Genomic DNA, 20,980 nt, shown 5'->3' with positions numbered 1-20,980 from the left:
CCCAAGGTCTGGGCGGGCTCAGCCAGCAGCCTCTGGCGGTGGCACACTGGGCAATGGGGTCCGAATCCCCTTAAGCAAGGGAGGAAGGTGAGGCTGAGTTGCCATTCAACACGAACGCATTGCCACCAGAGAGGTGGATGCTCTGGTGTCCCAGAGGAGGTGCCTGGGCACTGGCAGTGGGTGGGATGCCTTGCCCGGCTGCCCTGCTGGGGGTTAAGCATCCTCTTGGCAGGCACCCTGTGAGCCTGTTTGTCCCCAAAGTGATGTGTTCCCTTTTTGCATATGATTTTACACCACTGTCTTACTATCGGCAGCAGTGGAAGAAAGCTTAAAATTGTTTGACAGCATCCTGGCAAGTAAATGCGATCACCGAAACACTCATTAAAAATATTTTGGAGGATTGAAGTGACTAAATGAGACTGATATTGTCAGTGCAGTTCTCCCAGTTCTTTTTTTCAGTCTCCACCTACGCTTTCTTAAAAGTCCCGTAGAGCTTGCAGTGTGTTGTAGAGGATTGCCGGTCGAGGTGCATCACTGCTGTAACGTCTTGCAACACGTCTGTAATTCTTGTCAGTATTCTCTGGAAAAGTCTCTGTAGAGACTTTTGCGATCTAAAAAGGTAATCTTCAGAATACTGCAAATGGGAACTTTTTTACCTTGTTCCTTAATCTGTTATCCTCCCTGTGTTAGTAATTAGGTATTATCTTGGTCTAAGAAACAAATGTTGGTCAAACTGATTTCTGTCTTGTTCTAGATTTGGTTTTGTTTTACCTAAACAAGAGATAATGGTAGTGTGAAGGTTGAGCCAGAGTTGTAATAATTATGTAAACCTCAAAAACATGAGTTTAATCTTGAACTTTAAAGGAGGCTCCTTTAGCTTCAAGACAGAGAAAAGTTAGGCCAAATGTTAATCAAACCTAATGGAGATTGACTCAGCTGTAATTAAAATAACTAATGTACTTTGATCCATGCCAAAGTTCGCCGTAATGACTTAAATATGTGGGATCATGTCTTGCTGATATGTTCGCAATAATTTCATTACAAGATGGCTAGGATATGCTACCATGAGGTGGCTACGTAGAAATATGTTCACATCTGAGCAGACAAGGCTGTAAATAAAAACGTTAATTTCTTCTGGGAGTTTCTTTAAAATGCTTTAAAAAAATAAATAAAATTTACTCCTTTTCTGAAGATTCATTACACTTGTCTGGAAAGAGTACAGTTCTCTGTAACTAAGGAACAGTTGACATACACAAGGAAACGTGGTATAATAATAAAGGAGAATACTGCTTCTCCCTGCGTCCGAGGAGAGCAGAAACCCAGCGAGCTGTTCAACTACTGTCATGGCTTGCTGTCGCGCTCCCAATATTTGTGTTGGGCATCAGCGGAGGGTCAGGGAGTGAAATCTCCGTATCGCACTGCTGGAAACTCAGCTTGTGTCGACAGCGGAGCAGAGCCCAGCTGTCAGGGGAGGGCGTGTGTGCCCCTCGTGGGATGCTGAGGCAGACCAGGCTGGTCTGGTCTATCTCCTCCAGTGCTGGGCAATGCGGGCAGCAGGCAGGGGCTGCGCATCTCCCTGCCGGAGTGCTTGGTGCAGTGTTTTTGCAATGGAGCCAAGTTGGAGGTTTATTTTATTTGTAATGCCCCAGCTTTTAGGTGTGGGACAGCATGAACTTAAAGTGATGCTAACGTAACTCTGCACGCGCGGGTGTCTTCAGACATGCATTACAGAGAGAGCTATCTATTATATAGAGAGATCAAATGTTGCTGTGGTGGTGTATAAGCACAAACATGGTTATATTAGCATGGGTTTGCAAGGCTGCATCGCTTACATGTGGCAAAAAGCCCTGAATGTGCTCCAGGGGTTATCCCCAGCAAATGGCCCTGAAACCTTTGTCGCAGCCCTTGCTGTCATCTGTCACACAAACCCCACGTTTGTATGAAAACAGCCAATTTAGTGCTGCTTTAAAGTGTCACTAACACTTCAGAGGATGCTTGCTAATGCTGTGTGTTGTTGCTGTTCCTTCTGCAACATCCTTTCTCTTTCTGTGATTTCATAACTTTCTATGAAAAATTCCTAGTGAACTGTTATTAATTTGGATGTCCTTTTAAAGGAGGAATATGTGCTGCAACAAAATCAGGCTTTTTTTTGTGAGGAAATGCTGATATTTGTCAAAGTGGAAATTCTTCACTTTGCTATGTTGAAAAAAATACAAAGAAAATACCTAAGCTTTGGTAAGTTCAAACTCAATAATTGTATTTTTGATTTCTTGAGCTGAACAGTGGCATTTCATTCTTCTTGCCAAGCGTTGTAAAAGTTCCTTTAGCAACTTGAATTTCAGCCTGAATTATTAAACGTTGGCAATCAAAAATAGAATCAGACTTCCACTTTTGTGAGCTTTGTGAACATTGCTTCATATTAAATATTTTTAGTATGTTGTAGACTAAGAAAAGGTCTGAATTTGTCTGACTGGAAAATAGCTTAGGCTACTGACTCCGTACTGAATACAGATGTGTTTTATACCAGGAGTACATATTTGTAAGACATATGGCTATTTTCTGTTTTAACACTGGACTCCAGTGTTTTAGTTAGGATGCTGGAGTGTAACATCAAATACACATTTTTTCCCTTCATTATTGCACTTTATAGTTAAATACTTTTTGAATTGTAATAACCCTCAAAATTCACTGAAGTATGATTTTTTTTGACACTTCACTCTATTATACACTCAGTAACACACCATGTTGGAATCTGAATTGCTTCTTTGTAAATTACACAGTTCTACTTTAGTCTTACAGACAAGTAGCAAAGTATTATGTACGAGAAAATGGAAAACAGCAAATTATGTTAAGACTAAATTTCAAAGTGTTTTTATGTTACATATATTAACATGAAACATAGCTAGATGACATTTACATTTGGTTCTGGTTTTGTTGTAGAGATAATGCTGTATGAAGCAAAATCTTTCCTTTCCCAATGTCCAGCATACGCCATGCTGGAACTGTTGAAGCACAAGTGTTTTCTTATAAGGCTGAATCTAGATGACAAAATAGATTATGCGTACTGTTGCCTCTCAGCGTACAAGTGAGACTATTAACTCTGCTGTGAGCTGAGAACAGATTGTCTACTTAGCATATATTTATGTGGCCAGTATGTGTTGTGTACTCCTGTATGTACACAACATGTATGTATATACACACATACTGCTAAACTGAAGTATGTCCATTCTTGTCTCCATAATAATTTCAAAAGCAAACTTTGTTTCTTATTTCATAGCAATAATTTTGAGGTTATCCAAAAGTAAAGACCAATCTATATGCAAGTGAACATGTATGCTTCAATTTCTTCCGTATTAGAAATGTACTCATTCTCTCCTAATCATAAAAATCTTATATTAATATCTTTCAGGCAAATTTTTATTGAGTTTTTCCAGAATAGTCATAACAATAGTCACGATAATGAGATTATGCTAACGGCAGATTGGGCACTACGCTACTTCAATGATGTCAGTGACTTAGAGGACATTCAGAGGTCATACAGCCAGACAAGAGTTTTCTTCTTGTCTTCCACACTTGAATCTCCAGGTATGACAGCTAGAAATTAATTCTTCTTCGATTGCTTGTCTTCTTAGAATTTCAGAGATAGGAGAGATATGTATTCTGTGCACCCAAGCTCAGGCTCTCAGGGAATTTTGAAGACTGTGCCTGAAACCTCTAGTGCCCTTCGAAATTCAACAAAAGGCACAAAGTACAGGATCACAGGACTCTTTCGGGCACTTTGGCAGCTTTGAGCTGATATTTTACAGGGTCAAAGTCTCTTTGACTGTTGTATAACCTTCTGGGTGATCAAAAACACCTAAGCAGTCCTTAAAGGTATACTTTGCTCCTCTTCCTGCATAGTCTCTGAGAATGGTAGAGATAAGTTTTCTGGTCGAGACTTGCAGCTCACACTCCATGGTAAAGAACTGAGACACTACTTTTATTAGTTGTAAAGGGCACAAGAATGTCTTCATCCCTCATATCCTCCACAATCTCCACACTTTATGCCTCTCAACGTTCCTTTTGTTGATTTTTTTTTTTGGTGTCTGTAAAGGCAACATCAGTAATCATTTAAAAATCCAGGCCATGAAAACGGGGAGCTATTCTGTTGCAGTTCCTTGCTTTGCAGAATGCTAAAACCATACCCTGCGAAACATGGTAGTACATATATTCCAATCCGTCATCTTACATACCATTTCCATATTGTTACTCTCTCTATATATGGGCTTTCTTGTTCCACTCCTAGATCTCCTACCACAGGGAAAATTATTTAAAAGTGCTCAAGCAGCAACCCTTTCTAACAAGCATCCACAAGAAGAGGTGTAAATAATGCAGTCCTCTATTCCAGTCCCTTGTGCTTCTTGCGAGAGTTGTCTGAGGTTGTTGTCCCACTGGCCCTACTGTTGTCCAGGGGTTGATTCCAAATCCTTCTACCAGAAAGGCAGATGTGTGAGAAATCCCAGCTGAATCGCAGTGATGTCTCATATACCACTCCAGAGGCCTCTTGGATCCTGAAACGCTGCTTGGACAACAATTGGACTACATGTGTGCAGAGCATAGATGCCAAATTCAGCTTCAGTGTTGAAGCAGTTTTACTACATTTGGCTGCAGGATCCCCATAATTTTTGCTGTACGTGAAAGAATGAAACTACTGATCCTTTTATGTCTACCCCAGAGGATGAAATGCCAGATATATTAGATCTAGTTGGCCACGAGCATTACTCAGCCAATGTCTTGCAGTGAATGCTTGGTAACTGGTTATTCTTAATGGAGAAATATAACTATTTTGAAAAATCTTGATAAAATCCCACAGGGCTACAGAGAAGAACTCAAGTATTTATCTTTGAAGACTGCACGTACTTTCCCTCAGGTAGTTTTTGATGTGTGGATGAAATAAGTTGGTCTATGACAAACTTGATTCAGTGTTAGGCAATCTTCCTTACTATAGGTTCCAGGCACTAGAATAGATAAATTGTTTTTTGAGAGAATTGATTTATTCAGAAGCAAGCAGATAAAACTTACAGTCTTTGAAAGTGCCTGATGTGACAAAAGAATTTTGAAGGGTAGTTCCCGTAGTGGAGATTGGTGGAATTTCCAAATAAATATCACATGTTTAAAAGGGTATGCATCTGGTAACCTTTATACATTCAGCTGCATCTCTGAGGAAGAAAAGATGATCCCTTCAGTCCGTGAATGCACTGGTTTCCTTTTCGCCCACTTGTGGACAAGTTTATATAAAGGTAAAGTTCAAAAAAAAAAAAATCACACATAAAACAGTGGTCGCTGAGCTGACACTGTCTCTTAGGAATGCAGTCCAGGGCTTGTGATACATACGTTCATGGAAACATTAGTTCAGAGCCTCAGCAGAGGTTGAAAGAAGAAATGTGAATGTAAAGGAATAAAGCAGAGAATGAAACAGAACAACATTGTACTGCTGTATAAAGCCATGATACGCCTGTCTTTTGTAGTGGTAGCGGTGCCCTACCCTAAAGGGAATGTAGTAGAACTGGAAAAGAGTTCAGAGATGGTTGATGGGGATAACTAAAGTATATGCAGCAGTGTCTGAGGAGCGGGTAAGTATGCTAGGGCTCTAGCTGGGCAAAGACGCAAGTGAAAGACTCTATGATTGAGAGGTACAAAATCATGAGTGGTGGTGAAAGGATGGATAGTGACCAGTTGTTCTCTTTTTCTCATAATGTGAGAGCTGGGAACAAGCAAAAGGATGTTGTTCATACAGTGAGCAGCTGGCCTGTGGCAATTCCTGCTGCAGGATATTGTGTATGCTGAAAATTTGCACGGCTGAGAGTGAGGCTGGGAAAGTTCATGGAGGACAAATTTACCAAACGGATCTGGTTCAAGCAACCTGAAAAAGGTTAGAGGCTTGGAGGGAGTATTAATCTTCTTGTATGCTTCCCTAGACATCTGCTTATGGCTGCTACTGATTACTGGTGAGAATGGACTTTTGGTTTGTACCAATGTAGATACAGACGTTCTTAGCTTCTTTTATGTTCACAGTTTCTAATATTTTAACAGTGGACTGTAGGATGATGGAGATTCCAGATTACTAGTCAGTTCCACTGTTGGTTTTTTTCCCCCTTGACATCTCACTTTTTTTAGTTTCCTTTTCATGAGTTTTTGTTTCATCAGAAATTGAACTTCCTCCAGCTGCTTAAAAATAATTCCGAAAATTCAGAGGGAAATTTTCCCCCTTGTAGTCTTGGACTTGTTAAATCCTGATCTCTGTTTATAGCGTATACATTAAGAGGGTAATTAAAAAATAATCAGTAAATTTCTTCTTCCCAGATTTGTGTACTAATACGCAACTCTTGACCTTTCCTTACCTGTGTTCATAGTAGCAACCATTCATTTTGTTCACAGAAGTAATTTAAGATTGCAGAGTGTCAATACCTGGTATGGATTCTATCTTTTAGCCTGTAAGTATTTGGACTGCTGCCACCAAATGCCTGGCCCATGGTAGCAACCATCCTAGAAAGAAAAGGCATCACTGTTCATTCATTACTCAAATACACACTTATCTGAAAGACACCTTACTAGCATGGACTTGACTTACTATAATGTTGGCCACCTTTTCCACTATGCAAAACACAGGATGCATATAACTGGATGAAAATTATCTGTTTGCTTTTCTCTGCAGTTACCGTCCAAAAAATACAACAGGTATCTTCATATGGAAATGTGATGGCTCGTTTATGGTCTTGACCTGTTAGCTTATCAAGGAAACTGCATAGTAAACATTTTAGAGTTGAAAGTAATGGATTATTTGTGCAAAATTCCTTTGTCTGATCTACCTAGAACATGATAGACAATGTTACAGCTATGTTTTTATATACAGGGAGATCAAGAGGGGAGAACTGTTGTGTATACACACATGGAATTGGTATAATGGTGATAATACAGATCTAGTTGTTCTCTGCTTGGTTTGCAGGATGTTCCAATGAATGGCTTTTGCGTATCATTTGCAAGAAAACGCGAGTGGTATCGTTAGGATCTCAGCATTTCACTGAGCTCCACTCTTCCTTAGTGTAAGCCTTTTCTGCAATATTGAGAAATGTTGTGATTTCTTCTCCTGAAGAAATCAAGTGTTTCTGCAAGCATAGATGAGTTCCTTGATGTCCAGATTTCGTGTATTTTTATGGTCTACTGTTGTGGTTTAACCCCAGCCTGCAGCTAAGCACCATACAGCCACTCGCTCACTTCCCCCCCCCGGTGGGATGGGGGGAGAAAATCAGAAGGGTGGATGCAAAAACTTGTGGGTTGAGATAAAGATAGTTTAATAGGTAAAGCAAAAGCTGCACATGCAAGCAAAGCAAAACAAGGAATTCATTCACTCCTTCCCATCGGCAGGCAGGTGTTCAGCCATCTCCAGGAAAGCAGGGCTCCATCATGCTTAACGGTTACTTGGGAAGACAAACGCCATCACTCTGAACGTCCCCCCCTTCCTCCTTCTTCCCCAGCTTTATATGCTGAGCATGACGTCATATGGTGTGGAATATCCCTTTGGTCAGTTGGGGTCAGCTGTCCCAGCTGTGTCCCCTCCCAACTTCTTGTGCACCCCCAGCCTACTCGCTGGTGGGGTGGGGTGAGAAGCAGAAAAGGCCTCGACTCTGTGTAAGCACTGCTCAGCAGTAACGAAAAGATCCCTGTGTTATCAACACTGTTTCCAGCCCAAATCCAAAACATAGCCCCATGCTAGCTACTATGAAGAAAATTAACTCTATCCCTGCCAAAAGCAGTACATCTACATCCATTTAATTCCACACATAATATGAGTACTAGGCAGAATGTAGCAAATAAGATGAATTCTGTCATTAATATGGGAAAAAAGTATTTTTGTTCTGAACCTGTTGCAGTTGGACTGGGAGAGAAATCAAAAGTTACCATCAGCCAGAGCTGGTATGTCCCAAGATGATGTTTCCTCCATTCCCATGACAGATCATTTCCTGTAAGAGCCTTTGACAGAAGTTTGTTCTTCTGAAATACTCGCCAGAAGTTTGTTGAAATCTAAGTTTGCTGTGTCATCTAAAATACCCTTATACACATATTCTGTGGTTTCCACAAAGATTTCTAAGGTCTGCTAGGGGTGACCCATCTTCTACGGTAACTACCTGGACTCCTCCTCAGTGTACGGTCCTTCCCTAACTGTCTAATTCTCAGCTGTGTTATAGTTTTCACCAATTTGCCAAGCGTGCAAGTCAGATTTATTGGTCTGTGGTTCTCTGACTTCCTGTAATCTATTTCTCTACAGAATTTTACAGAATATACAACGTAATCTCTTGGGAAGTTTGTATTTTAATTTCTTTAGAAAATCACCTGATTTCACTGAAAGGATACTACTAATGTGTATAGGAAGCTATCTGGACCTCTTCCATTTGCCCATTGGAGTAGGTTTTTTGAAAGTAATAATACTTTTTTCAAAAAGAAGAAAGTTTCATGGCCATGTGGCATACTAGCATCTTAGTATGTTCTTCAAATGCCAGGAAACTTTTAGAACCAAATTTCTTCCACAAATAATTTGCTTTTCCATCTTGTCTTTCTTCTTCCCTAAGCACCTCTGATAAAGAGGGAACGAAACTATGCCCTTGCATAGGTTACTTCAGCTCTGTGTAGACAGGGGACTTAGAGTTCAGATCACTTGCATTTTTGAAATGCAAAGCTGAAGTTGAAATGCCAATGCATTTCAGCTCAGAGGCTCTTCAACTGGGTCATGAGCTGCATTATGTTGTGCTAGAGCTAATAATGCAAACTCTTCAGAAAGATGTTAAACTCTGCAAGACTTCTCCTGCCTGAGCTGAGGCAGCCTCTAGACCTTCTTGGGAAAGTTTTGCCAAGGGCAGAAATTCATAGCACAGCTTCCACTGCGAGTTCAGTACACATACTTACGCACACTTACTCCCCTGTGGAAACATCATGGTGTAGGGTTCGGTTTGCCATAGCTGTATTGGTCTTATTTACATAGCCTCACTCTGCCTTGCATCAAATTTATTTGCTGCCTATGAACATATGTGGGTAGGTATTCAATGGAGAAAGTTATTTACCTCCTAGTAAGTACAGATTTTTTAAAAACGTGTTTCAGCTCTGTAGCACATGACCTGCTGTCATCTCCCATTACTTGGGAGTTGTTTGGAGACTCTGTTGTTGAAGGACCTTAGTACTGGGTAGAGTTACCTGCTCTTTATGACCATGACAGAGGAGTGAGGAAAGTAAGTTGCAAGCACTGCTTCTAACAGATGATAATGGCTGAATTTGAATTAAAAAAAAATATTATCTGTTAGTAGCAAACATGAAGAGCCTGGTTCCTCAAGGGAAGTAACTGGAACTCTGTATTAAAAGTCTCAAATCCTCTTGTGAAAGAACAGCTCTGGCTTAAAATTGCTCAGTGTTCGTATGCACTAGTATCTGAGATGATATTTATTTCCTGTATTTAGCTTGGTACAGACACCTGTCAAATTAAGAAGCAGACATCAAGTAGCTGTTGTTTGCTTTGAAAGCTTGTGAGTATCATCTGGAAAAAAAATGAATGGTTAAGTTCTGAGTCTTGTCTGACAAAATATTTTGTTAACAAAATGGGTAAATTGCCTATGTAAACTTGCGAGTCAGAGATTATGACTAGCTTGAACGATGGTATTGTCTATTGATGCAGAGGATACAGCTCAGTTCTAGTAGTATTCTGGGCACGAAAACTTCTAGGAAAAACAGGAAATCCTGCAAGAAGCTGGAGTAAGTAGGCATTTATTATCCTATGCAGCACTTTTTATGTTTTCATTTCTAAATCAGTTTTTTTTTTTAATTACACATAACATTTTTGACTGTGTTTACCCAAGTCTGGTTGGCATTCCTGCAATGTAAGTGTCTATCTCTAAACTGACTTTTTTCCCTTCTTAGAGCTCTGTAGTATTTTAAAAAGAGAGAGAAACAGAAAGAGAAATGTAAGGAAATACATTATATGAAAGAATATAAAGGAACCTGCATTTTACGTGCAGATGCACAGCCTCGAACAATGTGTCTTATTTTGCTTTAAAAAGTAATGTAAAATTTTTAGGTAATTATGTATTTTGTGATAAACTGTTACAAATTCTTGTGTTTTTATGATCTAAGAAATAATATAATTTGAAATGCAAAGGAATACATTATTGTACAAAAAGTTGCTTGAAATTAAGGAATCATGCCTTTTTTGTAAATTTATTAGAAAATTTTTCTATTGGGCACAGTTGTGAATTGCGACATTTGGCTACATACGGGAATAATCGGCATGTTCAGGGAAGCATGGACAAAACTGTTCAAACATTGGGAAACTTTTGCTGGAAATTCTGAGTCTGAAAGCTTGTACTTCTCTGGTCTGGATTTCACTGTGGCTGCTTGAGCACATAGCTTTAAACATAGATAAAAATAATAGCATGAAATCTTGAGCTGTTTGTGGATACACATTTTAAAGCTTGGGCCTGGGCAGGTACAGAATAGACCATGGCATTAGTTAATTGCTCTCTATTTTTGTCTTGCTGCTGGAAATGCAGCGAGTGAACCAAGTGGTTTTGTATTTTTGCAGTGGTGATGTCTGCCCACTGTTTAAGGCTCTAGTAAGCTCAGATCCTCTGGGTAGAAGATGATGTTGAAATGTAAAATACTCTTTGGGGAAAAAAAAAATTAATGCATTTTCTATTAAGCTAAATATAGATGTACCGATAACTGCTTACTGTGCAGTGGAAGGATGGCAGTGCTTTCAAGAAAGGAGGAAGTAAATTTTGTTTTTATTTTGGGTAGAAAATGATAGCACTTTTTTAATCATTAAAATAATTCCTGGCAGCCTCAGGATGATTTAAGCATTATCTTTTTTGAGTCTACTTAAGAAGTACGTGTAAGACTTAGTGAATAGGAGCCGATATGCAGTTACTTTACTTGCTCGATCAATGGCTTGCCATTGCACAATATGCAGTGTACAAAGCACACCGTTATCAAATTTTATTCTTAGTATAGTCCTTCCAAACGATTGCCTTCCTCTATCCCTTGGTCGTAGCTTTGTCCTATTGCATGTCAGCACTCAAGAGGCCAAACCTCTAAGCACAGCTGTACTGTGCATGTAGAAATACTATGGATATTTTATGTCTAGGAAAGATTGTTTAATAATAGATATAACTGGCACTAGCAAACATTTAGCATCATTCTTACAGAACCTGAAACTGGAAGGCACTGTCTCTCTGCACCTCCAAAAGCGCACAGGGAAAAGAAGAGTGGAAAACACTGAGGTTATGCCTACCCTGCACACTTGGACACAAGTACACGTAGTAACTGTAAGGAGAAACAGAGAAAATTAGCCTCTGCAGAGCACCGATCTGAACAGTGGGTGGTGTAGAGGTATCTAAAAGGGTTTGACTTCCACTGACTTGCAAGCTGTGTGCTTTAAGGCTGGGTCACATCGAGTATCAATACCATAGCAGTGAAGCAGTCAGTCTTATTTTATGAACCTTTTATGCAACATTGAGAGCCCTTCAGTCCTTGCTCATGTGCTCAAAGATACGCATGTGCTTAAGTGCTTTCTTGGACAGGGCTAAATTGCTTTGTGCCTTGCAAGTTTAACCCTGTAGTGATCACTGAAAATCTCAGCTGAATTTAGAACTCTTATTTGAACCCTTTCTTCGTCTTCCATGGTCATCGGGAGGCGTCCTGTGTGTTAAGTGTCAATTCGTCTACAATAGTACTGATGAATTCAGGAAAGGGGACTGGCCCATATTCTTCAGTGTTGCTGACTGCCCATCCTGAAATAAAAGGTTTTCCTGTCAAATGGAAGATGGATATATCAGCGCTTATTTCATGCTTGTAAACTTTCATCTGTGTATACATTTAAATGTGTGAATCTACGTTTGACACTTGTGGCCAAAGTGGCAGAAGTTCGTGCTGGACTCGGTGATAACATTTTTCTGATGGTTAGCTGGAACCAACTCTATCTTTTATCACCTCTGAAACTTTGGTAGAAGCCAACTTCAAATCAGAACTCTTTTCTTGCGTTTATCTCAGTAAGTTAGTTGTGATACCTTGAGGCACTTAAAACAGAGCTGACCAAAGGTGGGATTTCTTTTATTTGGGAAATTATGATGTTTTGAAAATTTTTTTTCTTGCAGATCATATGACCCCCAAACTTCCAGATTTTTCCAAAGGACAGATGTTTTGAATTGAATGTTTTCTTAACTTCCCACCCCCAGCTGCCCTCATCTACAGTACAGATGATGTTGACAGACTCCTATTTGGAACCATGGAGCAGGAGATTAAAGTCTCAGGACCCTGGTTCCAGCTAGGCTCTGAGGTGATGCTAGGTTTCCTGATGGAAAATCAAGAAGTTAAGATTTTAAGATTTCTAGCTGAAACAAATTCTGTGGGACTGACCCTGTCTGCGCTGCAGAAGTTTACTGCAATCAAGCCTCATCCCCAGAGCTCTTTAGTTTTAAGTTTGTCACTTACTGATGAAGAGGTTTATTAAAAAATAAATTCTGAATGGCTGTAATAGAATGTCTTTATTAACTGAAGTGTCACTAGTTCAGGAGGTAAATGCACATTAATATTTATCACTCACTGTATGCTATCAAAGATTATGTGAAAAATGACTTGTGCTTTGGTAGTTCATCTGCTGTGATCTGAATAAAAAGTACTGTGTAAAAAAATTCCCAAGCAAAACTATTGAAGTAGAGTTGAAAGTGTTGCAGCAGTTTGGGGTACAATGTGTGGCTAAAGAGATGTTAGAATTATCCAAAACCCAACTGACTTCAGAAAATGCAACACTAAGGTTACATTTAAAAAAAAATCCCAGTGCAAAGTAATAAAAGCTTCATATAAGACACCCAGACACTCTTAAATCTACTCTTTAGGTGAAACCATGCAGCATACATATGATCATGGTGAAGGAATTACACTGTTGGAATAGTAAATGGTCTTAAATTGATTTTTAGAATCCATTATTTTGCTCCTCTATTTTCCCTTTCCTGACATCATTATGGCATGCAGAATGGATACTGACCCTTTGAACTCATCACCTTCTGCATATAAATGCTTAGTACTACTTACTAAAAACTCAGGATAAATTGTTAGCTGTATTATTAATTTTGTTTTTGTTGTGCCCCATCCAGTAGATCAGAAAGAGAAAAAAAATCGTGTGGAATGAAAATGCAGCTTGCAAGCAACTGGAAATGATATGATATGATATGATATGATATGATATGATATGATATGATATGCTCCTCGCAATAGCCTAAGGCTCTTGGTCAGATTATATTGTAAAAGCTAATATGTGTGATTTTAAAGCAGGTCTCAGTGACAATTGACCACTCAGTTATTCGATGTCCTATTATCACACCCTTTTGGAAGAAGCTCTTATGAAGTTCCAGGTGTACAAAAAAATTGAATTCTTTCATACTCTGCTGATTTAGGGAAAGGGATAGCAGAAAAGATCACGGGACAGCCTGTCCAAACATGAATGTACTGGTTTTCTACATTGGAAACAGTGTGAGCAGCAGGCTCCACCTTTGCATACAATCATGATGTAGGCAGTCAAGAGGTGCATGTGTTTGTTGAAGGCAGCAGTCCTAGTTGGACACATTCAAATAGTTAGTTGTGCTGAGGTTACATGCCTGTGGCTGGGGGGGGACATGCCATCACTAATCCGGCTCTTGGCTGGATTACCTTTGAAAAATAAGAAATGGATTCCTTTGCCATGTGTGAAAAGCTTTTGGCCCTCTTGAGTCCAGTTTAGTGTTGCAGCTGGGCTGGAGAGAAAGAGGGTAATGAAGCCCTTGCATCCTGATCAGCTTCCTGCAGGCTTGATCGGAGGGGAGAAAGTCCTTTCCCAGGAGCCTCCTGGAGGGACAAGGAGGCTGGAGCAACCTCCCTGTGTGTTTCCGAGACACACCAGGGTACGTTTCTAAAGCCACATGCCAGGTTTTGGTCCCACTGGGTGCCACCAGGAATGACACACCGCACCTGAAAGCAAATCCACTTTTCTTAGTCTTTCAGGCCAGTTCGGAGGCAAATCTGCTCTCTCCTTTCCATCCACCACAGTTTGCTGAAGCTGGTGGCACCATGCTGGTGTGAGTAAAATCAGAACCCATCGCTCAAGCTACAAACCCAGGTGTTTTTTCAGAAGCTTTTTCTTATTTTAGTCTTGATGGACATACACGAGTCTATACATCTAAGACAAAAATGAAGGAATCGGTGTTGTGACTTGTGGTGTGGGCTGGGGCGATGTTCTCTTGCGTGTCTGTTCTGTCCACACAGCTTTCTGAACAATATGTATTTCCTTCTCCGTGGGACAGTCAGCTTCCGTTCACGTCCCCAAGAACCTTAATGTTAGGGCAACTGAACAATTATGGTATGTTTTAGCAAAAGGATTGTAACTGTGAGTGAATTAGAAAAAATAAAAATTAAAGAAGGATGACAAAAATCTTTCTTCCTCATTGTAAGAAGCTCTGTTTGATTTCAGGAGTTTAATTTCAGCTGTCTCTTTTCTCACTATCTCAGTTCTGTACGCATACAGTTAATTTTTTCTTCGTGTAATTTAGAACTAAGTTTCCAGTAGAAAGAAAAAAATGTCAGTAAAAATACAGTCAAATGGGTTTATCCAAACCCCACTATAAATTGAAACTCATCCCTTATCCAAATCTGTCACTTCTTCCTTGGCATAAATTATGTATCCAGTAATTCACTGATTTTTAGCACTCCCATTTCTCCCAAGTTGTTGATGTCTCTCCAAAACTTTTGAAATCAGGGGCATAGTGTTTCTTACTTTTCTCCAAATACTTCTTGTGTCTAATTTCTGCTGGCACAGCTGAATACAGTGCAGGCAAAGTCTCCTGCTCAGTAGGATCTGATGCTGGTCCAGTCCCACCAATGGCCATGAAGAGAGCAGCCCTTGAGGAATGCTGTAACCTGCACTGAACATGTCTAGCTGCCTTCCAGCTGTGTATTTCCCCTGCCATATTTAGCAGTACACTAAGACACTATTACCACGGGTGTTAATAGTCCTTTAAAATTTTCCCTAGCTTTGTGCAGAAGGAGATCTTTTTTCAACATTTCAGCATTTCAAGAAATATATTTTCAACATTTTCTACAGTTCCTAAAAGGAAGACAATTGCAAAAGTTAAGGCTTTGTTAAAGAAATGCTTTGTTCAGTCTACAATTCAAATACGTTTGTTTTCAAGCTTTAAAAAATGAAGTCTAAAATTGAGATATATTTTGGAGAGACATGACAATTGAGATATTGAAAGATGGACCCAAGATTTTTAATAGTTTTATTTCTTCATGTGGAAACAGTTTGGGAAATGAATGTGCGTCGGCTAATTGTATTGCATTTTTTTTTCCTTTGGAGGCTGACTGAAACAATTCTATCAAAAAACTTCCAAATCCACTTCTATATGAAAAATTCAGTGCTTGATATCTATTGAATTGTTAACTCCCAAGCACTGAGGAGAGTCTGTGACTCAGAACTTCAGAAATCACCAGACTGTCTTTAAAATCTGTACATTTTAACACAGCTGTTAAGTCCATGGAGTTTGTGTTGTCAAACTGTTTGTCTCCAGCTTTGAGATACGTAATTTTTTAGTATATTCTGAACATGCAGCTCTTGTAATACCATGAGCATGGGATCTGGTAATGCAGGAGCAAACCACCAAGTATTGAAACTTGCCAAAAAATTGTAAAAGCTAGCAGTCCTTGAATTGCATTACATATGACATCACATTTAACAAATTATTTAATAACATGTAGCTTGTCATATATTCTGTCTTCTAATCATTTTGAACATATGAGTTATTTTGTTATTTATGCTTTTATAGTACTTAGAAGTTGTTGTCCTAAGCCAGGACACCAGGCCAGCTTCTGTAGAAGAGGAATACAAAATTACCTCTGATCCAAATAATTTAAAATCTAGTCTTTTTTGGTAATGCTCTGCAGCCCAGGTTGTCTGCTTTCTGTGTGGACTCTGATGTCTTACTAGACTAGTGAATAGGTCATACAAAGCATGTATCTAGTGAATGTATCCTCCTTTTCAGATCACAGAAATTCATACGTAGGCTTGCTCTTGCCATTTTTCATTTTGTTTGAATTGTTTAATTTCTTTATTTAAAAAAAAATAGGGAAGTTCATTACAGGCATTTGGTATTCAAAATTTGCTGTCAAGATAGCGATCATACAACAGCAGTTTTGAGTCTGATGGAGTGAGGTAGTCTATAACTTTTTCTAAAATTGTTGGATCATGTTTATCTGATTCTTTGCTTTATAAACTACCACTTGGGCAATCAATGACATGCTTGAACTACAACAAATATAAAGCAAAAAGCTGATTTACTGGCTAGATACAGAATACGAACCGTCATCTTCTTTCTAGTAGTTGCTCATAAAAGACACATGCAGAATAAGTATGAACGAAACAGGCTTCATGCAGAGTGAACATTTCCCAGGTACGTTCTCCTAGTTCTGCCCTCCATAGCCTTGGCTTTATTTGTAACCTTGGGTAAGAATTCCAGCAGTGCTGTTTTTTAATCTGTAAATAAAAAATGACCCTCAAATGCATGAAGCAGGTGGTGTAAAATCTAGGTATAAAATAGTTTGGAAATCGAAATTTTACTGCAGATAGGTCAGGTAGGGTGATATTTAATGTTGTCTTTTATCAGCAATAAACTTAGTCTTGAAGATGCATATTTTCTGAAATACTAGTGGTTTACTTTATTTATTCATACCTTGCAAGTTTGGCTGCCTGTGATTAAGCTGAGTGTTTCCTAGAGGATTTATAAGGCATTTTCTAAGTCTTCATCAAACATTTTCTATTGGCTTTTGGCTATAGATATCCAATAAATCATAGAGGAACTATGACCAAGTGTATCTGGCACAGAATTCTTCAGTGTGTACTGAAAATTATTTTCAAAAACTTCTAAAGGAAGAGAAAGAGGGTAGTCTGCACAAAGCAAAGCATTCATTTGAAAGTATGTCTATACTGCTGAGCCAAACTGAGGTTTTTGTGGTGTTATCTCCCCTCCCCTGTAATTTGTTTTGGAAAGAATAATTAGATTAACAGGTTTTTATTTTCTCAGGATTGGAAGCATCATCCACATTTTGTCTTTGTACCAGGTAACGTGGTGATAAGCATTGTGATGTTATTACTGATGTAATACTGCTATCTGGAGACTTGAGAAACTTTTGTTTTTTTAATGCAAAAAGTAAAAGGAAATATCAGTAATAACAATCATTGTGGTTTGTGATTAAAGAGTACTCAAAGACTCTAATTTAAGTATGTTTTTTGCTGTGATGTTGACCCTTCAGGGGCAATCATGAGTAATGTGGAACTGACTGGTAGAAATTTCCTTGGTCAGGATATTTTTACTGGTTTTATACTGAAAACCTTTAAGCAGTGTTTAGAAATTCACCAACTATATGTATGCATATTTTGTCTTTTAGGGCATACAGGACGATTATTAAAATCTCTGTGTTTCACCAGTCTATCATTTCTGCTGCTGCACATCGTCTTTCAGATTACAATAAACAGTCTTGAAGCTGGAAAAAGTATTGAACCTGGTTTTAACTGTGAGTAAAAAACTTCTAGTTTTTATTAGCATTTAAGTGTCCAAATGCTTCAGAGGTTTGAAAGGTGAAGTGTTGATGAGAAGGCACTTAGCATTGTGCTCCTGTGGGTTTGCAGCTTGCTTCTGTTTCCCAGCTTGTTGCCTTAAGAATTACTGTTAGTAGGGCAAGAAGACTAGATGGGTTTAAGAAATGAGAGAAGTGTATTAACTATTTTGTTCCCACCAGAGATGCATTTTCTTTGGGTTTAGCACTGACTATTGTATGTCTTCATCTTTTAGGCTTTCTCAAAATTCCCTCAGAACCTGAGGTAGCTACACGTTTGTGTTATTAGATCATAATTCAATGTATTAAGAATAAAATGAGATGTAGTAATGAAAAACCCTCTACCCATGTATTATGTCTCTGTCTGATGGAACTCTCTTAAGTTGTTTGTTTAATTTAACTTTAAATCTTGACCCCAAGATTTATGTTTCTAAACAGTATTTGTCTCTTTCTTGCCTGTGTTGTATGGGAAGAAGGATTTGCAATTTTTATCGACACTGCTTTCAGCACAAATCCAAAACATAGCCCATACTAGCTACTATGAAGAAAATCAACTCTACCCCAGCCAAACCCAGCACATTCTCCACCCCTTATTCTGTACCATTTATGTCATGCTCGGGTCCCACAGTATCTAAGACATCCTCATTAACCACCACCACCCTTCCCATCCTTTGATATAATACACGGATACCATTCCCTTCGTCTATGGACCACCACTGTGAAATGTCTGTAAAATGTCCATAAATGTCCATTGAGTTCATTTAGTCCATGACTTTGGGCTCCATCTGTGATGGTGGTCACTCAGGACAGGAGAGGTGGTGTGTTGCGTGGACTTATTGGGCACCAAAGCCAGCTCAGGTCGGGTCACTGCTGCACTTGCGCTGCTTCTTGTAAGGCTTGTCCTCCATTGGTTCAGGTGGTTCCTGCTATAGTAATTCCTATAACATGCAACTCGAATCCTGGGTTACAACAATTTAAAGGTATTTCCATTACAATCTCCACCCCGGTCCCTTTGGGCCAGGTTATAGGCTTTAACATTGCATTTAACCCCTTGCTCCTAGCCTGGCTAGCAATGAGGCGTTCCTGCTATAGTAATTCCCATAACATGCAACTCAAATCCTGGGTTACAACAATTTAAAAATACTTCCATTACAATCTCCATCCCTGGTCCCTTTGGACCAGGCTATAGGGTTTAACATTGCAATGATCTTCTCCCCTTGCTCCTGCTCCGGCTTGGATTTATCCACAAGCTGCAGTCCCTTAGGGGAGTACCTGCTCCAGGTGGAGCCTTAACCATGGCCACACGCTTTGAGGTGCTCCAGCATGACCTCATGCACAGCCAGTCATGCTTCAAGGTGTACCTGCTGCAGCATGGACTTATCCACAGCCACAGATGCTTCGAGGTGTACCTTCTCCAGCGTGGACTTACCCTTGGGCCACAATCCCTTCAGAGGTATACCTGCTGCGGCACAGACATAACCACAGCCACAGACTCTTGAAGATATACCTGTTCTGGTGTGGACTTATCCAGGGCCACAGATGCTTTGCAGTGTCCTGCTCCCATGTGGATTCATCCACAGGTCACAGTCTCTTCAACTCAAGTTCACACTGGAGTTCCAGCCCATCCAGTACAGCAGCACAGAAACACCAGCGATGCCCTGGCCATCAGCCCGGCCAGGTGCATCGCCATTGCTGTTATCAAAATGTTCCCAGGCACAGCAGGGTAAGGTGATCAGCAGTACAGCAGTACAGCAAGCAGTGAAAGCAAAAAGCAGCCACTAATGAGCACTAGACTCTAATATACAGTAAGGCAAGCAAGCCCCATGGCAAGCACAGAAGCTTGCCGATTAATAGCTAAACAGCAATAACAGCTATACATTCAATCTAGCACACTCCAATCATACCTGTCATTATCTTGAACCCTTCGAGCCCCACGTTGGACGCCAAAAAGGACTGTGGTGGGTTGACCCTGGCTGGACACCAGGTGCCAACCAAAGCTGCTCTATTACTCCCCCTCCTCAGCTGGACAGGGGAGAGAAAATATAACGAAAGGCTCGTGGGTCGAGATAAGGACAGGGAGAGATCACTCAGCAATTACCATCACGGGCAAAACAGACTCGACTTGGGGAAAGATTAATTTAATTTATTGCAAATCAAATCAGAGTAGGGTAATGAGAAAATAAATCTTAAAACACCTTCCCCCCACCCCTCCCTTCTTCCCGGGCTCAACTTCACTCCCGATTTTCTCTACCTCCTACCCCCCTAGTGGTGCAGGGAGATGGGGAATGGGGGTTGCGGACAGTTCATCACACATTGTTTCTGCTGGTCCTTCCTCTTCAGGGGCAGGACTCCTCACACTCTTCCCCTGCTCCAGCATGGGGTCCCTCCCACGGGAGACAGTCCTCCACGAACTTCTCCAACGTGAGTCCTTCCCATGGGCTGCAGTTCTTCACAAACTGCTCCAGTGTGGGTCCCCCATGGGTCCACAGGTCCTGTCAGGAGCCTGCTCCAGTGTGGGCTTCTCATGGGATCACAGCCTCCTTCGGGCATATCCACCTGCTCCAGCGTGGGGTCCTCCACGGGCTGCAGGTGGATATCTGCTCCACCCTGGACCTCCATGGGCTGCAGGGGGACAGCCTGCCTCACCGTGGTCTTCACCACGGGCTGCAGGGGAATCTCTGCTCCGGCGCCTGGAGCACCTCCTCCCCCTCCTTCTCCACTGACCTTGGTGTCTGCAGAGTTGTTTCTCTCACATATTCTCACTCCTCTCTCCAGCTGCAATTGCACAGGTTTTCCCCCTTCTTAAATATGTTATCACAGAGGCTCTACCACCATCGCTGATGGGCTTGGCCTTGCCCAGTGGTGGGTCCGTCTTGGAGCCGGCTGGCACCGGCTCTATCAGACGTGGGGGAAGCTTCTAGCAGCTTCTCACAGAAGCCACCCCTGTAGCGCCCCCTGCTACCAAAACCTTGCCACACAAACCCAATACAAAACACTACTTTAAAATATATTGCATGACATTTTGTATCTTCCTCTCTCAGGAAATGTTCTTCAATAATTCAGAAGCAAGCGTTCTTTATTGTGCAGAAGTTAATTAAAAGATCTATCCAGTGATTTGGATATGTAACCTCTAGGTAGAAACTGTTTGTACTTGTCTTACAATGCTTACGTTTAACATTTAAACCTGTCAACGTACCTTTGATAAATGTCCATTCAATTTTTCACAGAGTATGCTGCTGCCACTTGAGTAAACAGTTGTACTACAATTCAACACAAGAAACCTTATGTGAAGTAAAGCATTTGACTTAAAGTAACAAAATCC

General features: G+C 40.4%; 1 protein-coding gene across 1 annotated transcript in view; it reads left to right on the top strand.

The window, feature by feature from the left end:
• PIEZO2 (piezo type mechanosensitive ion channel component 2) overlaps positions 1–20,980 on the top strand; it is a 324,199-nt gene that overhangs the window by 100,746 nt on the left and 202,473 nt on the right. The window contains exon 3 of the mRNA XM_076329988.1: positions 17,491–17,616. Within this exon, the coding sequence (XP_076186103.1) occupies positions 17,491–17,616 (126 nt within the window). The remainder of the gene's footprint in view (positions 1–17,490; positions 17,617–20,980) is intronic.

The sequence above is a fragment of the Aptenodytes patagonicus genome, chromosome 2 (assembly GCF_965638725.1).
Source record: "Aptenodytes patagonicus chromosome 2, bAptPat1.pri.cur, whole genome shotgun sequence".
Lineage (NCBI taxonomy): Eukaryota > Metazoa > Chordata > Aves > Sphenisciformes > Spheniscidae > Aptenodytes > Aptenodytes patagonicus.
Note: the sequence above shows the minus strand (reverse complement) of the source record. Positions and strands in the feature narration are given on the sequence as shown.